Here is a 25,804-nt window from a genome sequence, read left to right on the forward strand (position 1 = left end):
TATAAAAAAACACAATGATACAGTACAGTATCCCCCAGAAATGTCTTAAACCAACTCCAACTCCTTTTTTAGGGTCATATCATCTCGCTAAAGCTCACAGGGGCAATCAGATCACTGCAGGTAGTGGGGGGGTGGGGTGGTCTCTCCCCTCCAGATAGCTCACGCTGGTGGGCGGTGTTAAGTGGGTGAGATGTAGGACAGTGTAATTAACGCTAGTCCTTTAGAGGGGCCCGCCTCCCTCCGTGGGGAGCGCCAGATATAGCTCTCATTAATTTCTATTTATGTGTAATGAGAGGGTCATGTACGGTGTAATAAATGTCTGTTTTATTTGGGTAAGAGCTGCCTGGAGGGCTGCATCCTCTCTCTGCTGGCTAACTGCCTTATAAACACTGTTTACCCACTCAGCTCCCAGCAGCCTGCCTGGCTCCCTGGGTGGGGAGCACGAACACACAATGAAATGAGCAGGGGTGTGTGTGTAGTAGGATTAATTCACAAGTCTAAAAACAGATAGTATCCTTTCCATTTTCTAAATTCATATTACTCATGAATGTAAATGGTGGTTGTCTTGTTCTAGACCACCCAGTACAGGAGACGGGGGTTCATACGGGTCAGTTAGCCTCATGTCTGTCAGAGCCTGGGGACCTTATAGAGGAGCTGTCTGTATTAGCCCTGACAGTACTCTACTACAGCCTTTACAATGGGACTGCACCCCTAGGGAACACCTACTAGTCCACTATGTATTCCTCTCTCTCTAACAGACTTAGCAGACCTGCCAGCTTCACTCCCAGGATAAAGACATGAGTGGGATCTGACAGGTCTTTCACACAGCAATGTAGCCCTACCTCAGGCCTTTCTGTTCATACAGTCACATACCTCTCTAGCCAGAGCAGTGATGGACCTCAGGCCTTTCTGTTCCTACAGTCACATACCTCTCTAGCCAGAGCAGTGATGGACCTCAGGCCTTTCTGTTCCTACAGTCACATACCTCTCTAGCCAGAGCAGTGATGGACCTCAGGCCTTTCTGTTCCTACAGTCACATACCTCTCTAACCAGAGCAGTGATGGACCTCAGGCCTTTCTGTTCATACAGTCACATACCTCTCTAGCCAGAGCAGTGATGGACCTCAGGCCTTTCTGTTCATACAGTCACATACCTCTCTAGCCAGAGCAGTGATGGACCTCAGGCCTTTCTGTTCCTACAGTCACATACCTTTCTAGCCAGAGCAGTGATGGACCTCAGGCCTTTCTGTTCCTACAGTCACATACCTCTCTAGCCAGAGCAGTGATGGACCTCAGGCCTTTCTGTTCATACAGTCACACACCTCTCTAGCCAGAGCAGTGATGGACCTCAGGCCTTTCTGTTCATACAGTCACATACCTCTCTAGCCAGAGCAGTGATGGACCTCAGGCCTTTCTGTTCATACAGTCACATACCTTTCTAGCCAGAGCAGTGATGGACCTCAGGCCTTTCTGTTCATACAGTCACATACCTCTCTAGCCAGAGCAGTGATGGACCTCAGGCCTTTCTGTTCATACAGTCACATACCTCTCTAGCCAGAGCAGTGATGGACCTCAGGCCTTTCTGTTCCTACAGTCACATACCTCTCTAGCCAGAGCAGTGATGGACCTCAGGCCTTTCTGTTCATACAGTCACATACCTCTCTAGCAAGAGCAGTGATGGACCTCAGGCTTTTCTGTTCATACAGTCACATACCACTCTAGCCAGAGCTGGGGTTGACCCGATGGGTCTGAGGCCTGTGTTCTTTCAATGGAACGATTAAATCACATCATTTTCAGCCCTACTCTAATGTTAACTCTAGTCAATCAGAGCTTACCTCCTATAAATGGCCCAGTTCTGTCCCTATAGACATGCTAAACCTGTCACGCCCTGACCTTAGTTATCTATGTTTTCTTTATTATTTTGGTTAGGTCAGGGTGTGACGAGGGTGGTATGCTTGTTTTGTATTGTCTAGTTTTTTTTGTATGTCTAGGAGTTTTGGTAAGTCTAGGTATATGTATGTCTATGGTGGCCTGAATTGGTTCCCAATCAGAGGCAGCTGTTTATCATTGTCTCTGATTGGGGATCATATTTAGGTTGCCATTTTCCCTTTTGGTTTTGTGGGTTCTTGATCTATGTTTAGTTGCCTGTCTGCACTATCCATATTAGCTTCACGGTTCGTTTTGTTATTTTGTTCGTTTTGTTCAGTGTTCGTTCTTTTAAAGAAGAATGTACGCTTACCACGCTGCACCTTGGTCTCCTTCTTACGACGGCCGTGACAGAAGAACCCACCACAAAAGGACCAAGCAGCGTGTGAATGAGGAGCGGACATCCTGGGCCCGGGAGAAAGATGAGTGGAGGACATCCTGGACCTGGGAGGAGGTAATAGCAGGGGACAAGACCTTGCCATGGAAGCAGGTGGAGATAGCACAGGAGGAACGGCGACGATACGAGGGGACACGGTTAGCAAGGAAGCCTGAGAGGCAGCCCCAACACATTTTTTTTGGGGGGGAGGGGGGGGGGGGGGGGGGGGGGGCACACGAGGACATTGGCTGAGTCAGGTGGGAGGCCTGAGCCAACTCCTCGTGCTTACCGTGGGGAGCGTGTAACTGGTCAGGCACCATGTAATTGGTCAGGCACCGTGTTTTTCAGAGATGCGCACGGTTTCTCCAGTTCGCATTTTTAGCCCGGTGCGCTCTATTCCAGCTCCTTGCATTTGCCGAGCTAGAATGGGCATCCAGCCAGGACGCATTGAGCCAGCTCTACGTTCCAGATCTCCAATGCGTCTCTACGGCCCAGTGTACGTCCTGTGCCTCCTCTCCGCACTCGCCCTGAGATGCGTGTCATCAGCCCGGTACCACCAGTTCCGGCACCACGCATCAGGCCTCCAGTGCGCTTCCACAGTCCAGTACGGCCTGTGCCTCTTCCCCGCACCTGCCCTGAGGTGCGTGTCCTCAGCCCGGTACCACCAGTTCCGGCACCATGCATCAGGCTTCCAGTGCGCTTCCATAGTCCAGAGCTTCCGGCGACAGTACCCAGTCCAGAGCTTCCGGCGACAGTACCCAGTCCAGAGCTTCCGGCGACAGTACCCAGTCCAGAGCTTCCGGCGACCGTACCCAGTCCAGAGCTTCCGGCGACCGTACCCAGTCCAGAGCTTCCGGCGACCGTACCCAGTCCAGAGCTTCCGGCGACCGTACCCAGTCCAGAGCTTCCGGCGACCGTACCCAGTCCAGAGCTTCCGGCGACCGTACCCAGTCCAGAGCTTCCGGCGACCGTACCCAGTCCAGAGCTTCCGGCGACCGTACCCAGTCCAGAGCTTCCGGCGACAGTACCCAGTCCAGAGCTTCCGGCGACAGTACCCAGTCCAGAGCTTCCGGCGACAGTACCCAGTCCAGAGCTTCCGGCGACAGTACCCAGTCCAGAGCTTCCGGCGACAGTACCCAGTCCAGAGCTTCCGGCGACAGTACCCAGTCCAGAGCTTCCGGCGACAGTACCCCGATCTCCAGTCCGGAGCCTCCGGCGGCGATCCCCAGCCCGGGGCCTCCGGCGATGATCCCCAGTCTGGATCTACAAAGGCGGATGGATCAGTGTAAAGAGGGGGGGCGGCGTCCAGAACCAGAGCCGCCACCGAGGGTAGATGCCCACCTGGACCCTCCCCTATATGTTCAGGTTTGCGGTCGGGAGTCCGCACCTATGGAGGGGGGGGGGGGGGGGGGGGGGGTACTGTCACGCCCTGACCTTAGTTATCTATGTTTTCTTTATTATTTTGGTTAGGTCAGGGTGTGACAAGGGTGGGTATGCTTGTTTTGTATTGTCTAGGGTTTTTTGTATGTCTAGGGGTTTTGCTAAGTCTAGGTATGTCTATGGTGGCCTGAATTGGTTCCCAATCAGAGGCAGCTGTTTATCGTTGTCTCTGATTGGGGATCATATTTAGGTTGCCATTTTCCCTTTTGGTTTTGTGGGGTCTTGATCTATGTTTAGTTGCCTGTCTGCACTATCCATATTAGCTTCACGGTTCGTTTTGTTATTTTGTTCGTTTTGTTCAGTGTTCGTTCTTTTAATAAAGAAGAATGTACGCTTACCACACTGCCCCTTGGTCTCCTCCTTACGACGGCCGTGACAAAACCACCTTATCCTATGCTAGCGATGCTGCAGGAGAATGATGGAAATCCCCATTATTGTTTTGCATTTTTTTAGGCAATGAGGTGTGGAGCATTGGAGTGTGTGTAACATTGTAACTTTCTGGGAGAGATCCTGGCTTTCCCCCAGTCAGCAAAAAGCTTTTATTGGCAAGAGAGAGGTGCTGATCCGAATCTGCTATCTACAATCTGTGATCAACCTTTAGGTGGAGGGAGCAGTCTAGTAGCATGCTCATGTGAGCAAGTGCCATGTGTCCTCCATCTCTGTCAAGCGCCATCTTTTCTGTCCTAAATTAGTCCTTACACCCCAGATGCTTTCTTATGGTGGACGGTGATTCATTTTGTCTAGGTCAGGAAGGCTGGGGTAGTAGTCTGTGTAGAATGTGTATGTCCTTACCAGTCCCCTGATGTGGAGGCAAATATGTGTGTGTGTGTGTGTGTGTGTGTGTGTGTGTGTGTGTGGTAGCCATCTGCAGCCATCTTAGATGGGGTTATGTGGTTTAACCATTACATTCAACTGTATCCGCTCTCATGCTGACCTGTGTGACGGTTAGAGCCGTGCGAGTGGGGTTTTTGTTAGATGTTTGTGGGGCTGAATTGGACTGTTGGATTGCGACCCTAAAACAGATTTGCTTTTTCTTTCCCACCAAATGGCACGACCACAAAAGCCAATCGGGTTCTGCCTCATTTGGCCCTGTGCAAAGCATATGTCCGTCCATCCTCCCTGCATTCTGCCCTTAAAGATGGACTGTAGCTCTGCCTTACATAGACGCCCTGCCCTTGCTAGTGCATGACAATGCCTTCAAACACACTCACTTGTTGAGGCCTACTCCTTCTATGGTGTCTCTTTACAACCCCCCCTTGTCTGCTCAAATGTGCTTCTCTGACGTTTCAGACACATTTTTCTAATGTTTTACACTTCATATAATCCGGTGTGTATAGAGAAGCCCAGTTTGGGGGTGACATAATTGATGGCACCCATGACCCTTAGGGGGTCAATCTGGTGGAAAGGGCAACCTTTCAATTACCACACACACACACTCACACACACTCACTCACACTCACACACACACACACACACACACACACACACACACACACACACACACACACACACACACACACACACACACACACACACACACACACACACTCACACTCACCCCCCCCCCCCCCCCCCAACTCATCTCTAGGGGCCTGAATAGACATATGATCTCCTCCCACCCCTTCTCTGTAAGAGGCCTAGTGTTTTTCCAGCCCCTCAGCCTGTTCACTCCAATGCCTGCTCAGCTTTAGTGATGTCAACAGTCAGGGGCCTTCAAAGTGGAAAGGAGCCTGCACAGTGATGAGACCAAGTCAACATATGACACTAATTCACCCGAACCATCCCAGTCAGTCCCCCTGCAGAAGCTTTAGCTATCTTCCCACCAGTCCTCGTGGACATTTGGCAAATCAACTGCCAGCCAGGTGTCTATAGGGTGCGTCTCTGATAGGCAGGAGTAGGTAAGAGCACCACTTTTATTACTGGAAGGTGGCTCGGGCTTATTTCCTGGGCTAATATAATGTTTCCAGCCGTGTGACTGTTACCCCCAGAGCAACGTAACCTGGGGAAGCCAGAGAGTGAGAGAGAGAGACACACACACACACACACACACACACACACACACACACACACACACACACACACACACACACACACACACACACACACACACACACACACACACAGCATGATCACAGTTCCCTGGTTGTCCATATCACCCAGCAGAAGCTATCAATTACCCGAAGCAAGGTGCCTGATGCCTTTTTCCACCGACCAGTTGTGGAAGTCATATTGGTTTCATGTATTAGCAGCTTGCCAAACTCCCACTCCCTGGGCCTATGAAATAAGATGTCGGGGCAGGAGCAACTGGAGCAGCCACTAAGTGTCAGAAGATTTGCAGAATAGGCCTGAAATCTACCCTGAGCTAGAGTGATGGCGTCAGACCAAAAGGGGCGATGGAGTGAGTGAGAGTAGGGCTGGATGAAGAGAGCTAGAAAGAGACACAGAGAGAGAGGGACACACAGAGAGAGTGAGAGAGAGGGACAGATAGAAAGACATGGAGAAAGAGTGAGAGAGAGCAGGGTTAAGACTGGCTGGTTCAGATATCTGTGTGGATGTTTGAGGTTGGCCGTCTTGGTCAGCGTGACATGAGCTCCTCCATGTAGCTGGTTGTGTAAGAGAGGCCCCAGCAGTCGTAAACAGAAGGATGGATTACTGGGCCGGGCTAGGCCTCCATTATGGGCAGTTTGTAGTTGGCACAGAGAGTCTGACGAGGAGGCCTGTACATTGCTGGGACTGGTAAATGTGGCTGTGCAGGGAGTTGGGGGACTACTGAAAGAGGTAGAGGTGAGGCTGCCAGTCAGACAGACAGAGGTGGGCAGAGCAGTAAGGTATATGCTTTCCCTATCTCTAACCACTGATAAAGGGTCAGATATGTCTTTACTCTGCAATGGATAAGGTTAGAATTGAGGGTAGGTTAATATGATCTTAGATCTGTGGGTAACTTTTAACTGCAGTGTGGGGAGATGAGTGTGAGTCATAGCCTGGTCCGAAAGAGGGAGTAGAGTCAGATATAATCCAACATGCCTGCAACTGCTGATCTGAAGTCAGGCAGTAAGACTTTTCATGGGGTGTTAACAATTTGAAAGATACTCTAGGGTCAGTCTGAATGCACTACAGTATTTATGGTATGTGAATCACTCTGGAGCTTATTTTCCTATCACTTCCTACTTCCTCTCCAGTAATATGCTTTCTGTAAGTTACACTGTGACCAAACCAGTCACTTTTGGACTGGTAGTGAAGCATAGCACCATAATAACACAGCCCCGTCTACCCTGACTTTTATTTTGTTCCCAGTCGTTTTATATGGAAACACAAATGGTGGTATTTGAGATCAGATGTTAGATAGTTGTTTGTTAGTTGTCCGTGTCACCAGGTGACGTGGAGAGGATCTGTCTGCACCACGTACTCTCACTACCGGTGTCCCCCAGGGCTCGGTTCTAGGCCATCTCCTTTTCTCTCTATACACCAAGTCACTCGGCTCCGTCATATCCTCACATGGTCTCTCCTATCATTGCTATGCGGATGACACTCAACTACTTTTCACTTTCCCCCTTCTGACACCCAGGTGGCGACACTCATCTCTGCGTGCCTGGCAGATATCTCAACTTGGATGACGGCCCACCACCTCAAGCTCAACCTCGACAAGACTGAGCTGCTCTTCCTCCCGTCGAAGGCCTGTCCGCTCGCCATCACAGTTAACAACTCCACAGTGTCACCCTCCCAGAGTGGAAAGAATCTTGGTGTGACCCTAGACAACACCCTGTCGTTCTCTGCAAACATCAAAGCAGTGACTCGCTCCTGCAGGTTCATGCTCTACAACATCTGTAGAGTACGACCCTACCTCACACAGGTCCTAATCCAGGGTCTTGTCCTGTACCGCCTGGACTACTGCAACTCTCTGTTGGCTGGGCTCCCTGCTTGTACCACCAAACCCCTACAACTTATCCAGAACGCTGCAGCCTGCCTGGTTTTCAACCTTCCCAAGTTCTCTCATGTCACCACGCTCCTTCGCACACTCCACTGGCTTCCAGTTGAAGCTCACATCCACTAAAAGACCATGGTACTTGCCTACGGAACAGCAAGAGGAACTGCCCATCCCTACCTTCAGGCTATTCTCAAACCCTACACCCCAACCCGAGCACTCCGTTCTGCTACCTCAGGTCTCTTGGCAGGCTGCCCTGGGGTTTGGTCTTTAGAAGTTGTTCTCAGTCTATGTTTGTATTCATTTACCTAAGCTAGGAAATCTGGAGGCCTTTCTTTAGATTAAATGCACAATGCTGGAGCTGGTGGACAATAGTATAGAGCTGGATCTGGGTGTGGCAGCTATAGGTTCCCCTCTGCCCTTTCTCTCCCCCTTGGTCCCTACCCCAGGTCACGGGGACATCTCTGGTCAGCATCAGGAAGCTGAGGACGGGTGCTGTCATCTGGATGTAAACAGAGGGGGAGGAGGGGGCCACCTGGTGCTAACAGATGACTCTGAGATGATAAAGGTGTGGGCTGTGGGTATAGGGCAGGCTGGCCTGGGTAGGTGTGGGCTGTGGGAGTAGGGCAGGTGTGGGCTGTGGGTGTAGGGCAGGCTGGGCTGGGTAGGTGTGGGCTGTGGGAGTAGGGCAGGCTGGCCTGGGTAGGTGTGGGCTGTGGGAGTAGGGCAGGTGTGGGCTGTGGGTGTAGGGCAGGCTGGGCTGGGTAGGTGTGGGCTGTGGGAGTAGGGCAGGTGTGGGCTGTGGGTGTAGGGCAGGCTGGCCTGGGTAGGTGTGGGCTGTGGGTGTAGGGCAGGCTGGCCTGGGTAGGTGTGGGCTGTGGGTGTAGGGCAGGCTGGCCTGGGCAGGTGTGGGCTGTGGGAGTAGGGCAGGTGTGGGCTGTGGGTGTAGGGCAGGCTGGGCTGGGTAGGTGTGGGCTGTGGGAGTAGGGCAGGTGTGGGCTGTGGGTGTAGGGCAGGCTGGCCTGGGTAGGTGTGGGCTGTGGGTGTAGGGCAGGCTGGCCTGGGTAGGTGTGGGCTGTGGGAGTAGGGCAGGTGTGGGCTGTGGGTGTAGGGCAGGCTGGGCTGGGTAGATGTGGACTGTGGGAGTAGGGCAGGTGTGGGCTGTCGGTGTAGGGCAGGCTGGGCTGGGTAGGTGTGGGCTGTGGGAGTAGGGTAGGTGTGGGCTGTGGGAGTAGGGCAGGTGTGGGCTGTGGGAGTAGGGCAGGTGTGGGCTTGGGGTGTAGGGCAGGCTGGGGCTGGGTAGGTGTGGGGCTGTGTAGGTGTGGGCTGTAGGTGTAGGGCAGGCCGGGGTGGGTAGGTGTGGGGCTGGGTAGGTGTGTGGTGTAGGGCAGGTCGGGCTGGGTAGGTGTGGGGCTGGGTAGGTGTGGGCTGTAGGTGTAGAGCAGGCCGGGCTGGGTAGGTGTGGGGATGGGTAGGTGTGGGCTGTAGGTGTAGGGCAGGCCGGGCTGGATAGGTGTGGGGCTGGGTAGGTGTGGGCTGTAGGTGTAGGGCAGGCCAGTGTGGGGCTGGGTAGGTGTGGGCTGTAGGTGTAGGGCAGGCCGGTGTGGGGCTGGGTAGGTGTGGGTCTGGGGGGTGGTAAGGAACTTGCTCTGGCCCAGTGCAGTAAACAAGCAGTAGAGTCTCTAAGGGGCCTGGGGATCAGCCTGGGGCTAAACCTGAAGGCGTCACTCATCACCGGTCAGTCAGACCTCCTGAACACAGCACAACAAACACACATAGAGAAACACACACACACATACGCCCCTCGCCCCTCTCGGGAGCCTGTTGCCATTGTGTTTACTAAGAATTAACAGGAGAGGTGAGCGTGGGTTCAGGCCCGCCATCAGTATGAGGGTCCTGTTGTGGGTCTTCTCCTGCTCCTTTGGTGGCTTCTGTCATCATCCATGCTGGGGCAGAGGGGGGACAGAGGGGATCTTCCCCTCTCCTCTGAACCCCTGACCCCTCACACCTTCAGGGTGAAGAGACACATACTGAGTCAGCGTTTAGTGGGGTTGAAACAGGTTTCAGTTCAGTTCTGGTTCAGTTTTACTCAGCAGTGCTGAATCACACAGCAGACAAACACGGTTTAGGAGTACTGTAAAGGAAAGCAATCCATAGAGATGGTGAGAACTCATTTCAGAGACGTTGATACACACGGAATGCACTTTCTCATAGTTTCTCAAGCTGTCAATCATATGAAGATTAGTACTTGATGCAAGGTGACGGCTACAGTACAGTTTCCATAGGGACCAGACCTATAGCCAGCCACCATTCACCAGTCTCATTCTCCTCAGGTGCAATCGGTCACATGTCCTCGGCTCGCCGCCCGTGTCATCAAATGTTTTGACAGCTGTCCCGTCGGTGTAGGAGGAAGTGAGGGTGATTTGAACGTCTCTGAATCCTGCTTCGCTCCCTTAAGAACCCACAATCAAACCTGTTCTCACACGAATGGAGACAGACAGGTGGATTGTCAGAAACTGATTAAAAAGGCTGGGAAAAGAGTCTCCCTTGCATTGTGGGTTTTGAAAGAGAGGAGGGGGAGAATGGAGATGAGATGGAAAGAGAGAGCTGTGCAATAGGAGGAAATGAAAGTCTGTGACTGGTGGATGTGACAGGAAGAGACTGCTCTTAACAAGCAGTCAAAGTCAGTCAGAGTAACAGATCCATCACACCTCCCTCTGAGGGACGGCGAGAAACAGAGGGAGAAAGAGATGGAGGGGAGAGAGCAAGGGTGGGAGAGAGAGACCGAGAGACGAAGAGAGAGAGAGATGGAAAGAGAGACTGAGATGGAGGGACGGAGGGAGAGAGATGGAGAGAGAAAAAGACTGAAGGGAAAGAGGGATTTGAGCGTCACTGACAGAACTGCATTTAATTTGGGCTGCCAGATCCCTTTTCATTTCACTTCCTCTGAAGCAGCTTAGAGAAAAGGAGGAGAGGAGAAGACAGAAGAGGAGGAGAGAAAACAGAGGAGAGGAACAGAGAGAGGAATGCGAGAGGAGAGGTTACCAGTATGTTCCAGATTAACGTTGATGCACCACGTCACACTCTAAGCCTCCCTGTAATTCATGTTCAACAGGGGATACTCACACATTACACACCAGTGGTATACGTGATTAATTGACTCACTCTCTAATATTTGGGGTAATTTGCCATCCTCTGATGTGAAACTGCCTTCATATTCTGTCTGGATTATCTCTAGGTCCTTTTTGGAGGACATTTTGCTGGGGTTTTGTGATAAGGCTATGGCAAGGTTAGCGTTGGAGTTGTGAGCGAGGGATAGAGTTTGGCTTGTGGTAAAGGATGAGATCAAGGTTCAATCTTGGTCAGAATTGTGTCACAGTGGCTATTACAGTCCAGTTTTGTCACTCATTTCATGTATCTGATTGGCAGATTGAAGTGATTTTTTTCAGGATAACCAGCATAAAAAAACAGTTTGATACTAAAAATATTATTTACTAATGTCACTACACAAGGGAGGTCTGCTAAACAAAAACCTGATGAAAAGGCGTTTACATATAATGTAAGTACAGGAAATTAATATTCAAATTTGGAGTTTGTGACATCAACTATGAGTCTATTACAGCATTATAGACTCTACTCCCTGCATTATAGACTCTACTCCCTGCATTATAGACACTGCTCCCTGCATTATAGACTCTATTCCATGCATTATAGACACTGCTCCATGCATTATAGACACTACTCCCTGCATTATAGACACTACTCCCTGCATTATAGACTCTACTCCCTGCATTATAGACACTGCTCCCTGCATTATAGACTCTACTCCCTGCATTATAGACTCTACTCCCTGCATTATAGACACTGCTCCCTGCATTATAGACTATACTCCCTGCATTATAGACGCTATACCCTGCATTATAGACTCTATTCCCTGCATTATAGACTCTACTCCCTGCATTATAGACACTACTCCCTGCATTATAGACGCTATACCCTGCATTATAGACTCTATACCCTGCATTATAGACACTGCTCCCTGCATTATAGACTCTATTCCCTGCATTATAGACACTGCTCCCTGCATTATAGACTCTACTCCCTGCATTATAGACTCTACTCCCTGCGTTATAGACTCTACTCCCTGCGTTATAGACTCTACTCCCTGCATTATAGACACTGCTCCCTGCATTATAGACTCTATTCCATGCATTATAGACTCTACTCCCTGCATTATAGACTCTATTCCATGCATTATAGACACTACTCCCTGCATTATAGACTCTACTCCCTGCATTATAGACTCTACTCCCTGCGTTATAGACTCTACTCCCTGCGTTATAGACTCTACTCCCTGCATTATAGACACTGCTCCCTGCATTATAGACTCTATTCCATGCATTATAGACTCTACTCCCTGCATTATAGACTCTATTCCATGCATTATAGACACTACTCCCTGCATTATAGACTATACTCCCTGCATTATAGACTCTACTCCCTGCATTATAGACACTACTCCCTGCATTATAGACACTACTCCCTGCATTATAGACACTACTCCCTGCATTATAGACACTACTCCCTGCATTATAGACTCTACTCCCTGCATTATAGACTCTATTCCATGCATTATAGACTCTACTCCCTGCATTATAGACTCTACTCCCTGCATTATAGACTCTACTCCCTGCGTTATAGACACTGCTCCCTGCATTATAGACTCTACTCCCTGCATTATAGACACTGCTCCCTGCATTATAGACTCTATTCCATGCATTATAGACACTACTCCCTGCATTATAGACTATACTCCCTGCATTATAGACGCTATACCCTGCATTATAGACTCTATACCCTGCATTATAGACTCTACTCCCTGCATTATAGACTCTATTCCATGCATTATAGACACTACTCCCTGCATTATAGACTCTACTCCCTGCATTATAGACTCTACTCCCTGCATTATAGACTATACTCCCTGCATTATAGACTATATACCCTGCATTATATAGACTATATACCCTGCATTATAGACTCTACTCCCTGCATTATAGACTCTACTCCCTGCATTATAGACTCTACTCCCTGCATTATAGACTCTACTCCCTGCATTATAGACTCTACTCCCTGCATTATAGACTCTACTCCCTGCATTATAGACTCTACTCCCTGCATTATAGACTCTACTCCCTGCATTATAGACACTGCTCCCTGCATTATAGACTCTATTCCATGCATTATAGACTCTACTCCCTGCATTATAGACTCTACTCCCTGCATTATAGACTCTACTCCCTGCATTATAGACACTGCTCCCTGCATTATAGACTCTACTCCCTGCATTATAGACACTGCTCCCTGCATTATAGACTCTATTCCATGCATTATAGACACTACTCCCTGCATTATAGACTATACTCCCTGCATTATAGACGCTATACCCTGCATTATAGACTCTATACCCTGCATTATAGACTCTACTCCCTGCATTATAGACTCTATTCCATGCATTATAGACACTACTCCCTGCATTATAGACTCTACTCCCTGCATTATAGACTCTACTCCCTGCATTATAGACTATACTCCCTGCATTATAGACTATATACCCTGCATTATATAGACTATATACCCTGCATTATAGACTCTACTCCCTGCATTATAGACTCTACTCCCTGCATTATAGACTCTACTCCCTGCATTATAGACTCTACTCCCTGCATTATAGACTCTACTCCCTGCATTATAGACTCTACTCCCTGCATTATAGACACTGCTCCCTGCATTATAGACTCTATTCCATGCATTATAGACACTACTCCCTGCATTATAGACTATACTCCCTGCATTATAGACGCTATACCCTGCATTATAGACTCTATACCCTGCATTATAGACTCTACTCCCTGCATTATAGACTCTATTCCATGCATTATAGACACTACTCCCTGCATTATAGACTCTACTCCCTGCATTATAGACTCTACTCCCTGCATTATAGACTATACTCCCTGCATTATAGACTATATACCCTGCATTATATAGACTATATACCCTGCATTATAGACTCTACTCCCTGCATTATAGACTCTACTCCCTGCATTATAGACTCTACTCCCTGCATTATAGACTCTACTCCCTGCATTATAGACTCTACTCCCTGCATTATAGACTCTACTCCCTGCATTATAGACTCTACTCCCTGCATTATAGACTCTACTCCCTGCATTATAGACTCTACTCCCTGCATTATAGACTCTACTCCCTGCATTATAGACTCTACTCCCTGCATTATAGACTCTACTCCCTGCATTATAGACTCTACTCCCTGCATTATAGACTCTACTCCCTGCATTATAGACTCTACTCCCTGCATTATAGACTCTACTCCCTGCATTATAGACTCTACTCCCTGCATTATAGACTCTATTCCATGCATTATAGACACTACTCCCTGCATCATAGACTCTACTCCCTGCATTATAGACTCTACTCCCTGCATTATAGACTCTACTCCCTGCATTATAGACTCTACTCCCTGCGTTATAGACTCTACTCCCTGCGTTATAGACTCTACTCCCTGCGTTATAGACTCTACTCCCTGCGTTATAGACTCTATTCCATGCGTTATAGACGCTACTCCCTGCGTTATAGACGCTACTCCCTGCGTTATAGACGCTACTCCCTGCGTTATAGACGCTACCCCTTGCGTTATAGACGCTACCCCTTGCGTTATAGACGCTACCCCCTGCGTTATAGACGCTACCCCCTGCGTTATAGACGCTACCCCCTGCGTTATAGACGCTACTCCCTGCGTTATAGACGCTACTCCCTGCGTTATAGACGCTACTCCCTGCGTTATAGACGCTACTCCCTGCGTTATAGACGCTACTCCCTGCGTTATAGACGCTACTCCCTGCGTTATAGACGCTACCCCTTGCGTTATAGACGCTACCCCTTGCGTTATAGACGCTACCCCTTGCGTTATAGACGCTACTCCCTGCGTTATAGACGCTACTCCCTGCGTTATAGACGCTACTCCCTGCGTTATAGACGCTACACCCTGCATTATAGACACTGCTCCCTGCATTATAGACTCTATTCCCTGCATTATAGACACTGCTCCCTGCATTATAGACTCTACTCCCTGCATTATAGACTCTACTCCCTGCGTTATAGACTCTACTCCCTGCGTTATAGACTCTACTCCCTGCATTATAGACACTGCTCCCTGCATTATAGACTCTATTCCATGCATTATAGACTCTACTCCCTGCATTATAGACTCTATTCCATGCATTATAGACACTACTCCCTGCATTATAGACTCTACTCCCTGCATTATAGACTCTACTCCCTGCGTTATAGACTCTACTCCCTGCGTTATAGACTCTACTCCCTGCATTATAGACACTGCTCCCTGCATTATAGACTCTATTCCATGCATTATAGACTCTACTCCCTGCATTATAGACTCTATTCCATGCATTATAGACACTACTCCCTGCATTATAGACTATACTCCCTGCATTATAGACTCTACTCCCTGCATTATAGACACTACTCCCTGCATTATAGACACTACTCCCTGCATTATAGACACTACTCCCTGCATTATAGACACTACTCCCTGCATTATAGACTCTACTCCCTGCATTATAGACTCTATTCCATGCATTATAGACTCTACTCCCTGCATTATAGACTCTACTCCCTGCATTATAGACTCTACTCCCTGCGTTATAGACACTGCTCCCTGCATTATAGACTCTACTCCCTGCATTATAGACACTGCTCCCTGCATTATAGACTCTATTCCATGCATTATAGACACTACTCCCTGCATTATAGACTATACTCCCTGCATTATAGACGCTATACCCTGCATTATAGACTCTATACCCTGCATTATAGACTCTACTCCCTGCATTATAGACTCTATTCCATGCATTATAGACACTACTCCCTGCATTATAGACTCTACTCCCTGCATTATAGACTCTACTCCCTGCATTATAGACTATACTCCCTGCATTATAGACTCTACTCCCTGCATTATATAGACTATATACCCTGCATTATAGACTCTACTCCCTGCATTATAGACTCTACTCCCTGCATTATAGACTCTACTCCCTGCATTATAGACTCTACTCCCTGCATTATAGACTCTACTCCCTGCATTATAGACTCTACTCCCTGCATTATAGACTCTACTCCCTGCATTATAGACTCTACTCCCTGCATTATAGACACTGCTCCCTGCATTATAGACTCTATTCCATGCATTATAGACTCTACTCCCTGCATTATAGACTCTACTCCCTGCATTATAGACTCTACTCCCTGCATTATAGACACTGCTCCCTGCATTATAGACTCTACTCCCTGCATTATAGACACTGCTCCCTGCATTATAGACTCTATTCCATGCATTATAGACACTACTCCCTGCATTATAGACTATACTCCCTGCATTATAGACGCTATACCCTGCATTATAGACTCTATACCCTGCATTATAGACTCTACTCCCTGCATTATAGACTCTATTCCATGCATTATAGACACTACTCCCTGCATTATAGACTCTACTCCCTGCATTATAGACTCTACTCCCTGCATTATAGACTATACTCCCTGCATTATAGACTATATACCCTGCATTATATAGACTATATACCCTGCATTATAGACTCTACTCCCTGCATTATAGACTCTACTCCCTGCATTATAGACTCTACTCCCTGCATTATAGACTCTACTCCCTGCATTATAGACTCTACTCCCTGCATTATAGACTCTACTCCCTGCATTATAGACACTGCTCCCTGCATTATAGACTCTATTCCATGCATTATAGACACTACTCCCTGCATTATAGACTATACTCCCTGCATTATAGACGCTATACCCTGCATTATAGACTCTATACCCTGCATTATAGACTCTACTCCCTGCATTATAGACTCTATTCCATGCATTATAGACACTACTCCCTGCATTATAGACTCTACTCCCTGCATTATAGACTCTACTCCCTGCATTATAGACTATACTCCCTGCATTATAGACTATATACCCTGCATTATATAGACTATATACCCTGCATTATAGACTCTACTCCCTGCATTATAGACTCTACTCCCTGCATTATAGACTCTACTCCCTGCATTATAGACTCTACTCCCTGCATTATAGACTCTACTCCCTGCATTATAGACTCTACTCCCTGCATTATAGACTCTACTCCCTGCATTATAGACTCTACTCCCTGCATTATAGACTCTACTCCCTGCATTATAGACTCTACTCCCTGCATTATAGACTCTACTCCCTGCATTATAGACTCTACTCCCTGCATTATAGACTCTACTCCCTGCATTATAGACTCTACTCCCTGCATTATAGACTCTACTCCCTGCATTATAGACTCTACTCCCTGCATTATAGACTCTACTCCCTGCATTATAGACTCTACTCCCTGCATTATAGACTCTATTCCATGCATTATAGACACTACTCCCTGCATCATAGACTCTACTCCCTGCATTATAGACTCTACTCCCTGCATTATAGACTCTACTCCCTGCGTTATAGACTCTACTCCCTGCGTTATAGACTCTACTCCCTGCGTTATAGACTCTACTCCCTGCGTTATAGACTCTACTCCCTGCGTTATAGACTCTATTCCATGCGTTATAGACGCTACTCCCTGCGTTATAGACGCTACTCCCTGCGTTATAGACGCTACTCCCTGCGTTATAGACGCTACCCCTTGCGTTATAGACGCTACCCCTTGCGTTATAGACGCTACCCCCTGCGTTATAGACGCTACTCCCTGCGTTATAGACGCTACTCCCTGCGTTATAGACGCTACTCCCTGCGTTATAGACGCTACTCCCTGCGTTATAGACGCTACTCCCTGCGTTATAGACGCTACTCCCTGCGTTATAGACGCTACTCCCTGCGTTATAGACGCTACTCCCTGCGTTATAGACGCTACCCCTTGCGTTATAGACGCTACCCCTTGCGTTATAGACGCTACCCCTTGCGTTATAGACGCTACTCCCTGCGTTATAGACGCTACTCCCTGCGTTATAGACGCTACTCCCTGCGTTATAGACGCTACTCCCTGCGTTATAGACGCTACTCCCTGCGTTATAGACGCTACTCCCTGCGTTATAGACGCTACTCCCTGCGTTATAGACGCTACTCCCTGCGTTATAGACGCTACCCCTTGCGTTATAGACGCTACCCCTTGCGTTATAGACGCTACCCCTTGCGTTATAGACGCTACCCCCTGCGTTATAGACGCTACCCCCTGCGTTATAGACGCTACCCCCTGCGTTATAGACGCTACCCCCTGCGTTATAGACGCTACTCCCTGCGTTGTAGACGCTACTCCCTGCGTTGTAGACGCTACTCCCTGCGTTGTAGACGCTACTCCCTGCGTTGTAGACGCTACTCCCTGCGCTGTAGACGCTACTCCCTGCGCTGTAGACGCTACTCCCTGCGTTGTAGACGCTACTCCCTGCGTTATAGACGCTACTCCCTGCGTTATAGACGCTACTCCCTGCGTTATAGACGCTACTCCCTGCGTTGTAGACGCTACTCCCTGCGCTGTAGACGCTACTCCCTGCGCTGTAGACGCTACTCCCTGCGCTGTAGACGCTACTCCCTGCGTTGTAGACGCTACTCCCTGCGTTATAGACGCTACTCCCTGCGTTATAGACGCTACTCCCTGCGTTATAGACGCTACTCCCTGCGTTATAGACGCTACTCCCTGCGTTATAGACGCTACTCCCTGCGTTATAGACGCTACTCCCTGCGTTATAGACGCTACTCCCTGCGTTATAGACGCTACTCCCTGCGTTATAGACGCTACTCCCTGCGTTATAGACGCTACTCCCTGCGTTATAGACGCTACCCCTTGCGTTATAGACGCTACCCCTTGCGTTATAGACGCTACCCCTTGCGTTATAGACGCTACCCCCTGCGTTATAGACGCTATTCCCTGCGTTATAGACGCTACTCCCTGCGTTATAGACGCTACTCCCTGCGTTATAGACGCTACTCCCTGCGTTATAGACGCTACTCCCTGCGTTATAGACGCTACTCCCTGCGTTATAGACGCTATTCCATGCGTTATAGACGCTATTCCCTGGGCAGAAATTTATTAAAGTGACTGTTATATCCACAAAACGTCACCTATTGCCTTATACCCATGTCTGCGATTTGTCTGTAAGTGTTTCATGTCTGTCTGGGAGCTATTAGAAAGCTCAGCAAAACATCAGGAATTGTCGCAATGCAATACTTATTTATGATCTTCTATGTAGAAAAGCTCTTACGTTCTAACGAATGTGGCTTGTGATCGTCGTTGAGCAAAACAGACAGCACGTTGGTCTTCGTGAGAGTCTAGGCTTTGATGCCATGATGGGGTCATAATAGTCTGTTGCTCAAACTGTTCAGACTTTAGAGACGTTTTCGTGAGAACAACCGGTTTCTGAATGTTGTCTCGCCGACGCAAGAGTCTGCTATGGGTGTATCCAGGACAATTAGACCCGTCAAATGACATGTCCAGGAAGTCTGTAGCTCGAACAGGCGAGTCAGGAAGTGTTCAGAACCACTCAAATTCCGCCTGCGCCAAATTGGGCCTGATTAGTCTGAGATATGGTTTACTTTGGATTCATAGACAGAATCGAGATATGGAACCATGTCATTTTAATACATCATTTCCTGTTTACTACCTATCTTTAAGACGCAACTCTTACTGGCAGCGGTGGAGGAAGAGGGACAACCGGAGGAGGGCAGGAGAGAGATGGCGGAGACCCTGCTAACTGCCCTGACAGACAGACAGCAGCACAGGCAGACCTGGAGAGACAGGTAAGCAAATTACCACCAACAACAGTAAACAACAACAACAACAACAGTAAACAGAAACTGACACACAACAATATTGAAATGTGAAAACAAGCACACTTGTCTGGATGGCACATGTTCAAGAATCACACCCTGTTACACTTTCAATTGTGTGAAAAAAACACTTAAAGGAATCAGTATTGTTGAAATTTGAGTAGGAATGGAGGTGATGTGAAGTGAATTCCTCAGATAGTCTGCAGATCTGACGTGGGTGTTGGAGGTTGTTTGTAGTGAGGGGTCCTTGGACCTAGCAGCTATCAGGGTGACGTGTCTTGGATTGGTTCTATCCCCCCCTCCACACACACACACACACACACACACACACACACACACACACACACACACACACACACACACACACACACACACACACACGCACACACACACTACATATTATACACACATGTTATTACATATACACCCATAACACCCTCCCACACAAATAAACATAATATGTTTGTTTTAGCTGTTCCATCTCTGTCTCCACTCTGGTAGTGGTAACCCCCCCCCCCCCTGTCTCTACTGCTTTGGTGCCCTTGTCTCAGAAAGACACTCAGCCACACACACAGGCATGCATACGCAGGAATGCACACACATCTGTGCGCGCACACACACATACACACACACACATAAAAACGCATCTTTTGCCCAATGGGTTAAATAATGAATTGTGTAGATCATCCTCTAATGGAAAACCAATGGTCCAAACCTCATGTCTCTATCAGAACCTTGTAGGACGGCCAGAATTAGTGTGACTAAATCAATGGTCCAAACCTCATCTCTCTATCAGAACCTTGTAGGACGGCCAGAATTAGTGTGACTAAATCAATGGTCCAAACCTCATCTCTCTATCAGAACCTTGTAGGACGGCCAGAATTAGTGTGACTAAATCAATGGTCCAAACCTCATCTCTGTATCAGAACCTTGTAGGACGGCCAGAATTAGTGTGACTAAATCAATGGTCCAAACCTCATCTCTCTATCAGAACCTTGTAGGACGGCCAGAATTAGTGTGACTAGATCAATGGTCCAAACCTCATCTCTCTATCAGAACCTTGTAGGACGGCCAGAATTAGTGTGACTAAATCAATGGTCCAAACCTCATCTCTCTATCAGAACCTTGTAGGACGGCCAGAATTAGTGTGACTAAATCAATGGTCCAAACCTCATGTCTCTATCAGAACCTTGTAGGACGGCCAGAATTAGTGACTAAATCAATGGTCCAAACCTCATGCCAAACCTCATGTCTCTATCAGAACCTTGTAGGACGGCCAGAATTAGTGTGACTAAATCAATGGAGGCCAGAGAAAAAAAGTGGTCAAAAATCTGTAAAATTGCATGGCGTCTGCCAGGCTGGACTCTGTCCATGAATTAAGGCTCCTGGCTACTTGACAGCTTCTCTTTCCCGTTGAACTTTCTTCTTGAATCCACAGGACAGAAAACAGTATAGAGGTCAGATGGATATAGATTTTGAGACAGGACATGTAGTATTTTCTTATTTTAGTATACGCTTTTAATATTAATTTGAAATTCAAGTACTCTTTCTAAGATTTCTCACAAAAACAAGCGTATCTCTGTGAAATGTCAACGGAGCACTGAGCGAATACCAAGCTTCTTTTTCCAAAGCCTTTTACATTTAACCCGGCTCGTGTCATGCAAATGTAGCTTTTAGAGAAACACCCCACTGAACGATTCTGAACATGAATAATAATATTTGTCTTGTTAAGATGTATTTTATAACGTAAGGAAGTGAAATTTCATAAGCAAAGCGCCTTTTCACCCACTCTGCCCAGAGTGGGTGAACACCCTACATGTTATTACATATACACCCATAACACCCTCCCACACAAAACATCATGTGTTTGTTTTAGCTGTTCCATCTCTGTCTCCACTCTGGTAGTGGTAACCCCCCCCCTCTCTACTGTTTCAGTGCCTTTTTCTCAGAAACACACACACACACACACACACACACACACACACACACACACACACACACACACACACACACACACACACACACACACACACACACACACACACACACACACACACACACACACACACACACACACACACACACACACACACACACACACACACACACACACACACACACACACACACACACACACACACAGCCGCTCTACGAGGTGTCTCAGGGGGAGTTGGGATGTACATTTCACACCTCACACTCGTACAGGTTACCCGCTTGTACCTGCAGTGAAACAGGACAATTATAAGCACCCCCTATTAGAACTTTGACACACACACACTACATATTATTACATATACACCCATAACACCCTCCCACACACAACATCATGTGTTTTGTGTGGGAGGATGTTATGTAAGGGATAATGAACGAGGTGCTATGCGTTCTATTGAAAACAATGCACGATGTGGAAGGTGTGTTCCACGACACACCAGTGTGAATAGTAGCTAGAATATTTTACCAATAAAAGTCGCTGGAGGGGTCTGAAAAGTCACAAAGTTGGCATCGTTGGAAATAATGCATGCTCTAGAATGCCCTTCAAGCCAATCAGAAACGAGTTTTCAACAATGCCATGGTATAATTAAGCAATAAGGCCAGAGGGGGTGTGTTATATTGCCAATATACCTCAACGCGGAGTGCCTGGATACAGCCCCTTAGCCGTGGTATATTGGCCATATACCATAAATCACCGAGGTGGTTTTGTCGTACCCATGGTATATGGTCTGACATACCACGACTGTCAGCCAATCAGCTTTTATAAACCACCCAGTTTATGAGGATGTATATGTAATAATGTGTGTGTAGTGTGTGTATGTTCCTGTGTGTGTGTGCGTGTGCGTGCGCAAAGATGTGTGTGTGCATTTCTGTGTGTTGTATGCCTGTGTGTGTAGCTTAGTGTGTGTCTTTCTGAGACAACGGCACCAAAGCAGTTGAGGGGGGTCATAATCAGCCACTAGACCCCAGCTGTAAGGGCCTCTCCCTCCCTGTGTGTCCCAGCCTGGACACCCTGTGTTCAGGGGCAGACGAGACCCCGGCCCTGGCTCTGGTAAGAACCTAAAGAGCATGGAGGTGAATGAACACACACAGACTACATACTACAGATTAATACCAACCAGGGACAAACACACACGGACTACACACTACAGATTAATACCAACCAGGGACAAACACACACAGACTACACACTACAGATTAATACCAACCAGGGACAAACACACACAGACTACACACTACAGATTAATACCAACCAGGGACAAACACACACACACAGACTACACACTACAGATTAATACCAACCAGGGACAAACACACACAGACTACATACTACAGATTAATACCAACCAGGGACAAACACACACAGACTATATACTACAGATTAATACCAACCAGGGACAAACACACACAGACTACACACTACAGATTAATACCAACCAGGGACAAACACACACAGACTATATACTACAGATTAATACCAACCAGGGACAAACATACAGACTACATACTACAGATTAATACCAACCAGGGACAAACACACACAGACTACACACTACAGATTAATACCAACCAGGGACAAACACACAGACTATATACTACAGATTAATACCAACCAGGGACAAACACACACAGACTACACACTACAGATTCATACCAACCAGGGACAAACACACACAGACTACACACTACAGATTCATACCAACCAGGGACAAACACACACAGACTACACACTACAGATTCATGCCAACCAGGGAAATGTTTCTTTCTCCAAAATGGCATTAAGCAAACTTCTGCTGGCTATCTGTACAGACTCTACCCTCCATACCCTCTATCACCCCCATAACCCTGTGGCCCGCCTTTGTTTTGATGTGGCCCTCTTGTTGACCCGAGCTACACCCTGACCAGATGATTCTTGTAAACAGACAGTTTCCACACACCTCGTCAGCCTGCGTTAATGCCTAGCCCGGCCTCTCAGCCTCTCTGGAGGAGGGAAGGAGGGAGGGCTGGCCATCTGAATTGCATTCCTAACGCAGGTGCTGAAAGCTAGAAACCATCCCACTAGTCACTACACCCACCCCCCAACACTACTACAACACCACCAACCCACAAATGTCTGTTCCAGCACAGCCGCACACACATACACACACACACACACACACACACACACACACACACACACACACACACACACACACACACACACACACACACACACACACACACACACACACACACACACACACACACACACACACACACACACACACACACACACACACACACACACACACACACAGCCCAGCCCTCACACATCACAGGGAAACCAATAACAAGGCTCAGGACAGGAAATGCAGGGTGCCTGTCTTCGGTTCAGACAGGAGTTTATTTAATCAGCAGGATAGAGTGATTAGATTGGGGGGACAGCGCCACACACACACACACACACACACACACACACACACACACACACACACACACAGACACAGACACAGACACAGACACACACATAGACATAGACATATACACAGACATATACACACACAGACACAGACACAGACACACACATAGACATAGACATTCACACAGACATATACTCACACAGACACATACACAGGCACACACACACACACAGACACAGACACACACATAGACATAGACATATACACAGACATATACAGACACAGGCACACACACAGACACAGACACACACATAGACATAGACATTCACACAGACATATACTCACACAGACACATACACAGGCACACACATAGACATATACACAGACATATACACACAGACATATGCACACACACACACACACACATAGACATAGACATATACACAGACATATACACACACAGACATATACACACACAGACATATACACACATATACACACAGACATATACACACACGGACATATACACACACATACGCAGCCGTAATGGGTTTGAACTCCGACTGCTCCCTATCTCTCTGCACGCAGATAATGCCTCTCCCCAAAAAGCAAGCTGGGGGTCGTCTGTGAAGTGGCCGTCAACAGACGACGTTTAGACAAAACGAAACACATGGCCTCGCGCAATGTTAAGATTCTGATAATGATTTGAGATATGGAGGGATAAGGGAAAAGAAACACTTTGTGATGAAAGATAGCTACACTTTGGGGTCTCTGCAGGATTTTGTTCTGAAGTAGTTTCATTGTTCCTAATCAAAGATAAACTATATGAATGTTGATATATTAGAGAGAGAAAGAGAGACCAAAGTTCAGCTCAGTTTAGTCTGACAGATTCAAACATTCATTTATTTCCATAAAACCACTCACCAAAATTGTACTTTTTAAAATGAACCAGGAGATTAATTTGACTGTTTTTATTTTTTATATTTATATGAATTTTTAATTAGGTTTCAGTAGACTCACTATTCAACAGGCTCCACTGTCTGCGTTCTGCTGTTCTTTTGTTTCCATGGAAACCCTTCGGAGAATAATGCTCGCTAAAGGTTTCAGAACACAAAACAACATGATGGATTACTCCAGCTAAAGGCACAGAAACATAAGCACAGCAAGCTGATTGATGAAGTTTCCCGTGACTTTAGTTTCTTAAACACCACCAGTTAAAGCACCAGAGCGCTCAGCAAACCTGTGCCTGCTAGCTCTCAGCCCAGTATTCCCTCAGGCGTTTTTACCACTATAGAGAGAGAGAGAGAGAGAGAGAGAGAGGAAAAGAGAGATGTTCCCCGTGACCGCCAGGTCTTCACCAGTGACTTATGGGTACTCAGGGTGAGGAATGTCTTTGCTCCCCCAGCACTGTGAGGGCAGTATATCCATTCATTCATCCCCACTGCAACAATGAAGTTATGAGGCCTCTCTTATTCTTATGAGCTTTTTGTCCTGTAACATGGTTTCTGGTGGGTGCATATTGAGAACGCTTTGATATACAGTACCAGTCAAAGGTTTTGGACACACCGACTCATTCAAGGGTTTTTCTTTATTTTTACTATTTTCTACATTGTAAAATAATAGTGAAGACATCAAAACTATGAAATAACACTTATGGAATCACGTAGTAACCAAAAAAGTGTTTTTTGAGATTCTTCAAAGTAGCCACCCTTTGCCTTGATGACAGATTTGCACACTCTTGGCATTCTCTCAACCAGCTTCATGAGGAATGCTTTTCCAACAGTCTTGAATTCCTACATATGCTGAGCACTTGTTGGCTGCTTTTCCT

General features: G+C 47.5%; 1 protein-coding gene across 3 annotated transcripts in view; it reads left to right on the forward strand.

The window, feature by feature from the left end:
- Positions 1–25,804, forward strand: part of LOC129854474 (alpha-ketoglutarate-dependent dioxygenase FTO-like) — a 180,939-nt gene that overhangs the window by 52,366 nt on the left and 102,769 nt on the right. For all 3 annotated transcript variants that reach the window (XM_055921550.1, XM_055921552.1, XM_055921553.1), the window contains one exon: positions 19,431–19,555. In XM_055921550.1, the coding sequence (XP_055777525.1) occupies positions 19,431–19,555 (125 nt within the window). The remainder of the gene's footprint in view (positions 1–19,430; positions 19,556–25,804) is intronic.

The sequence above is a fragment of the Salvelinus fontinalis genome, chromosome 4 (genome assembly GCF_029448725.1).
Source record: "Salvelinus fontinalis isolate EN_2023a chromosome 4, ASM2944872v1, whole genome shotgun sequence".
In the NCBI taxonomy this organism is placed as follows: Eukaryota; Metazoa; Chordata; class Actinopteri; order Salmoniformes; family Salmonidae; genus Salvelinus; species Salvelinus fontinalis.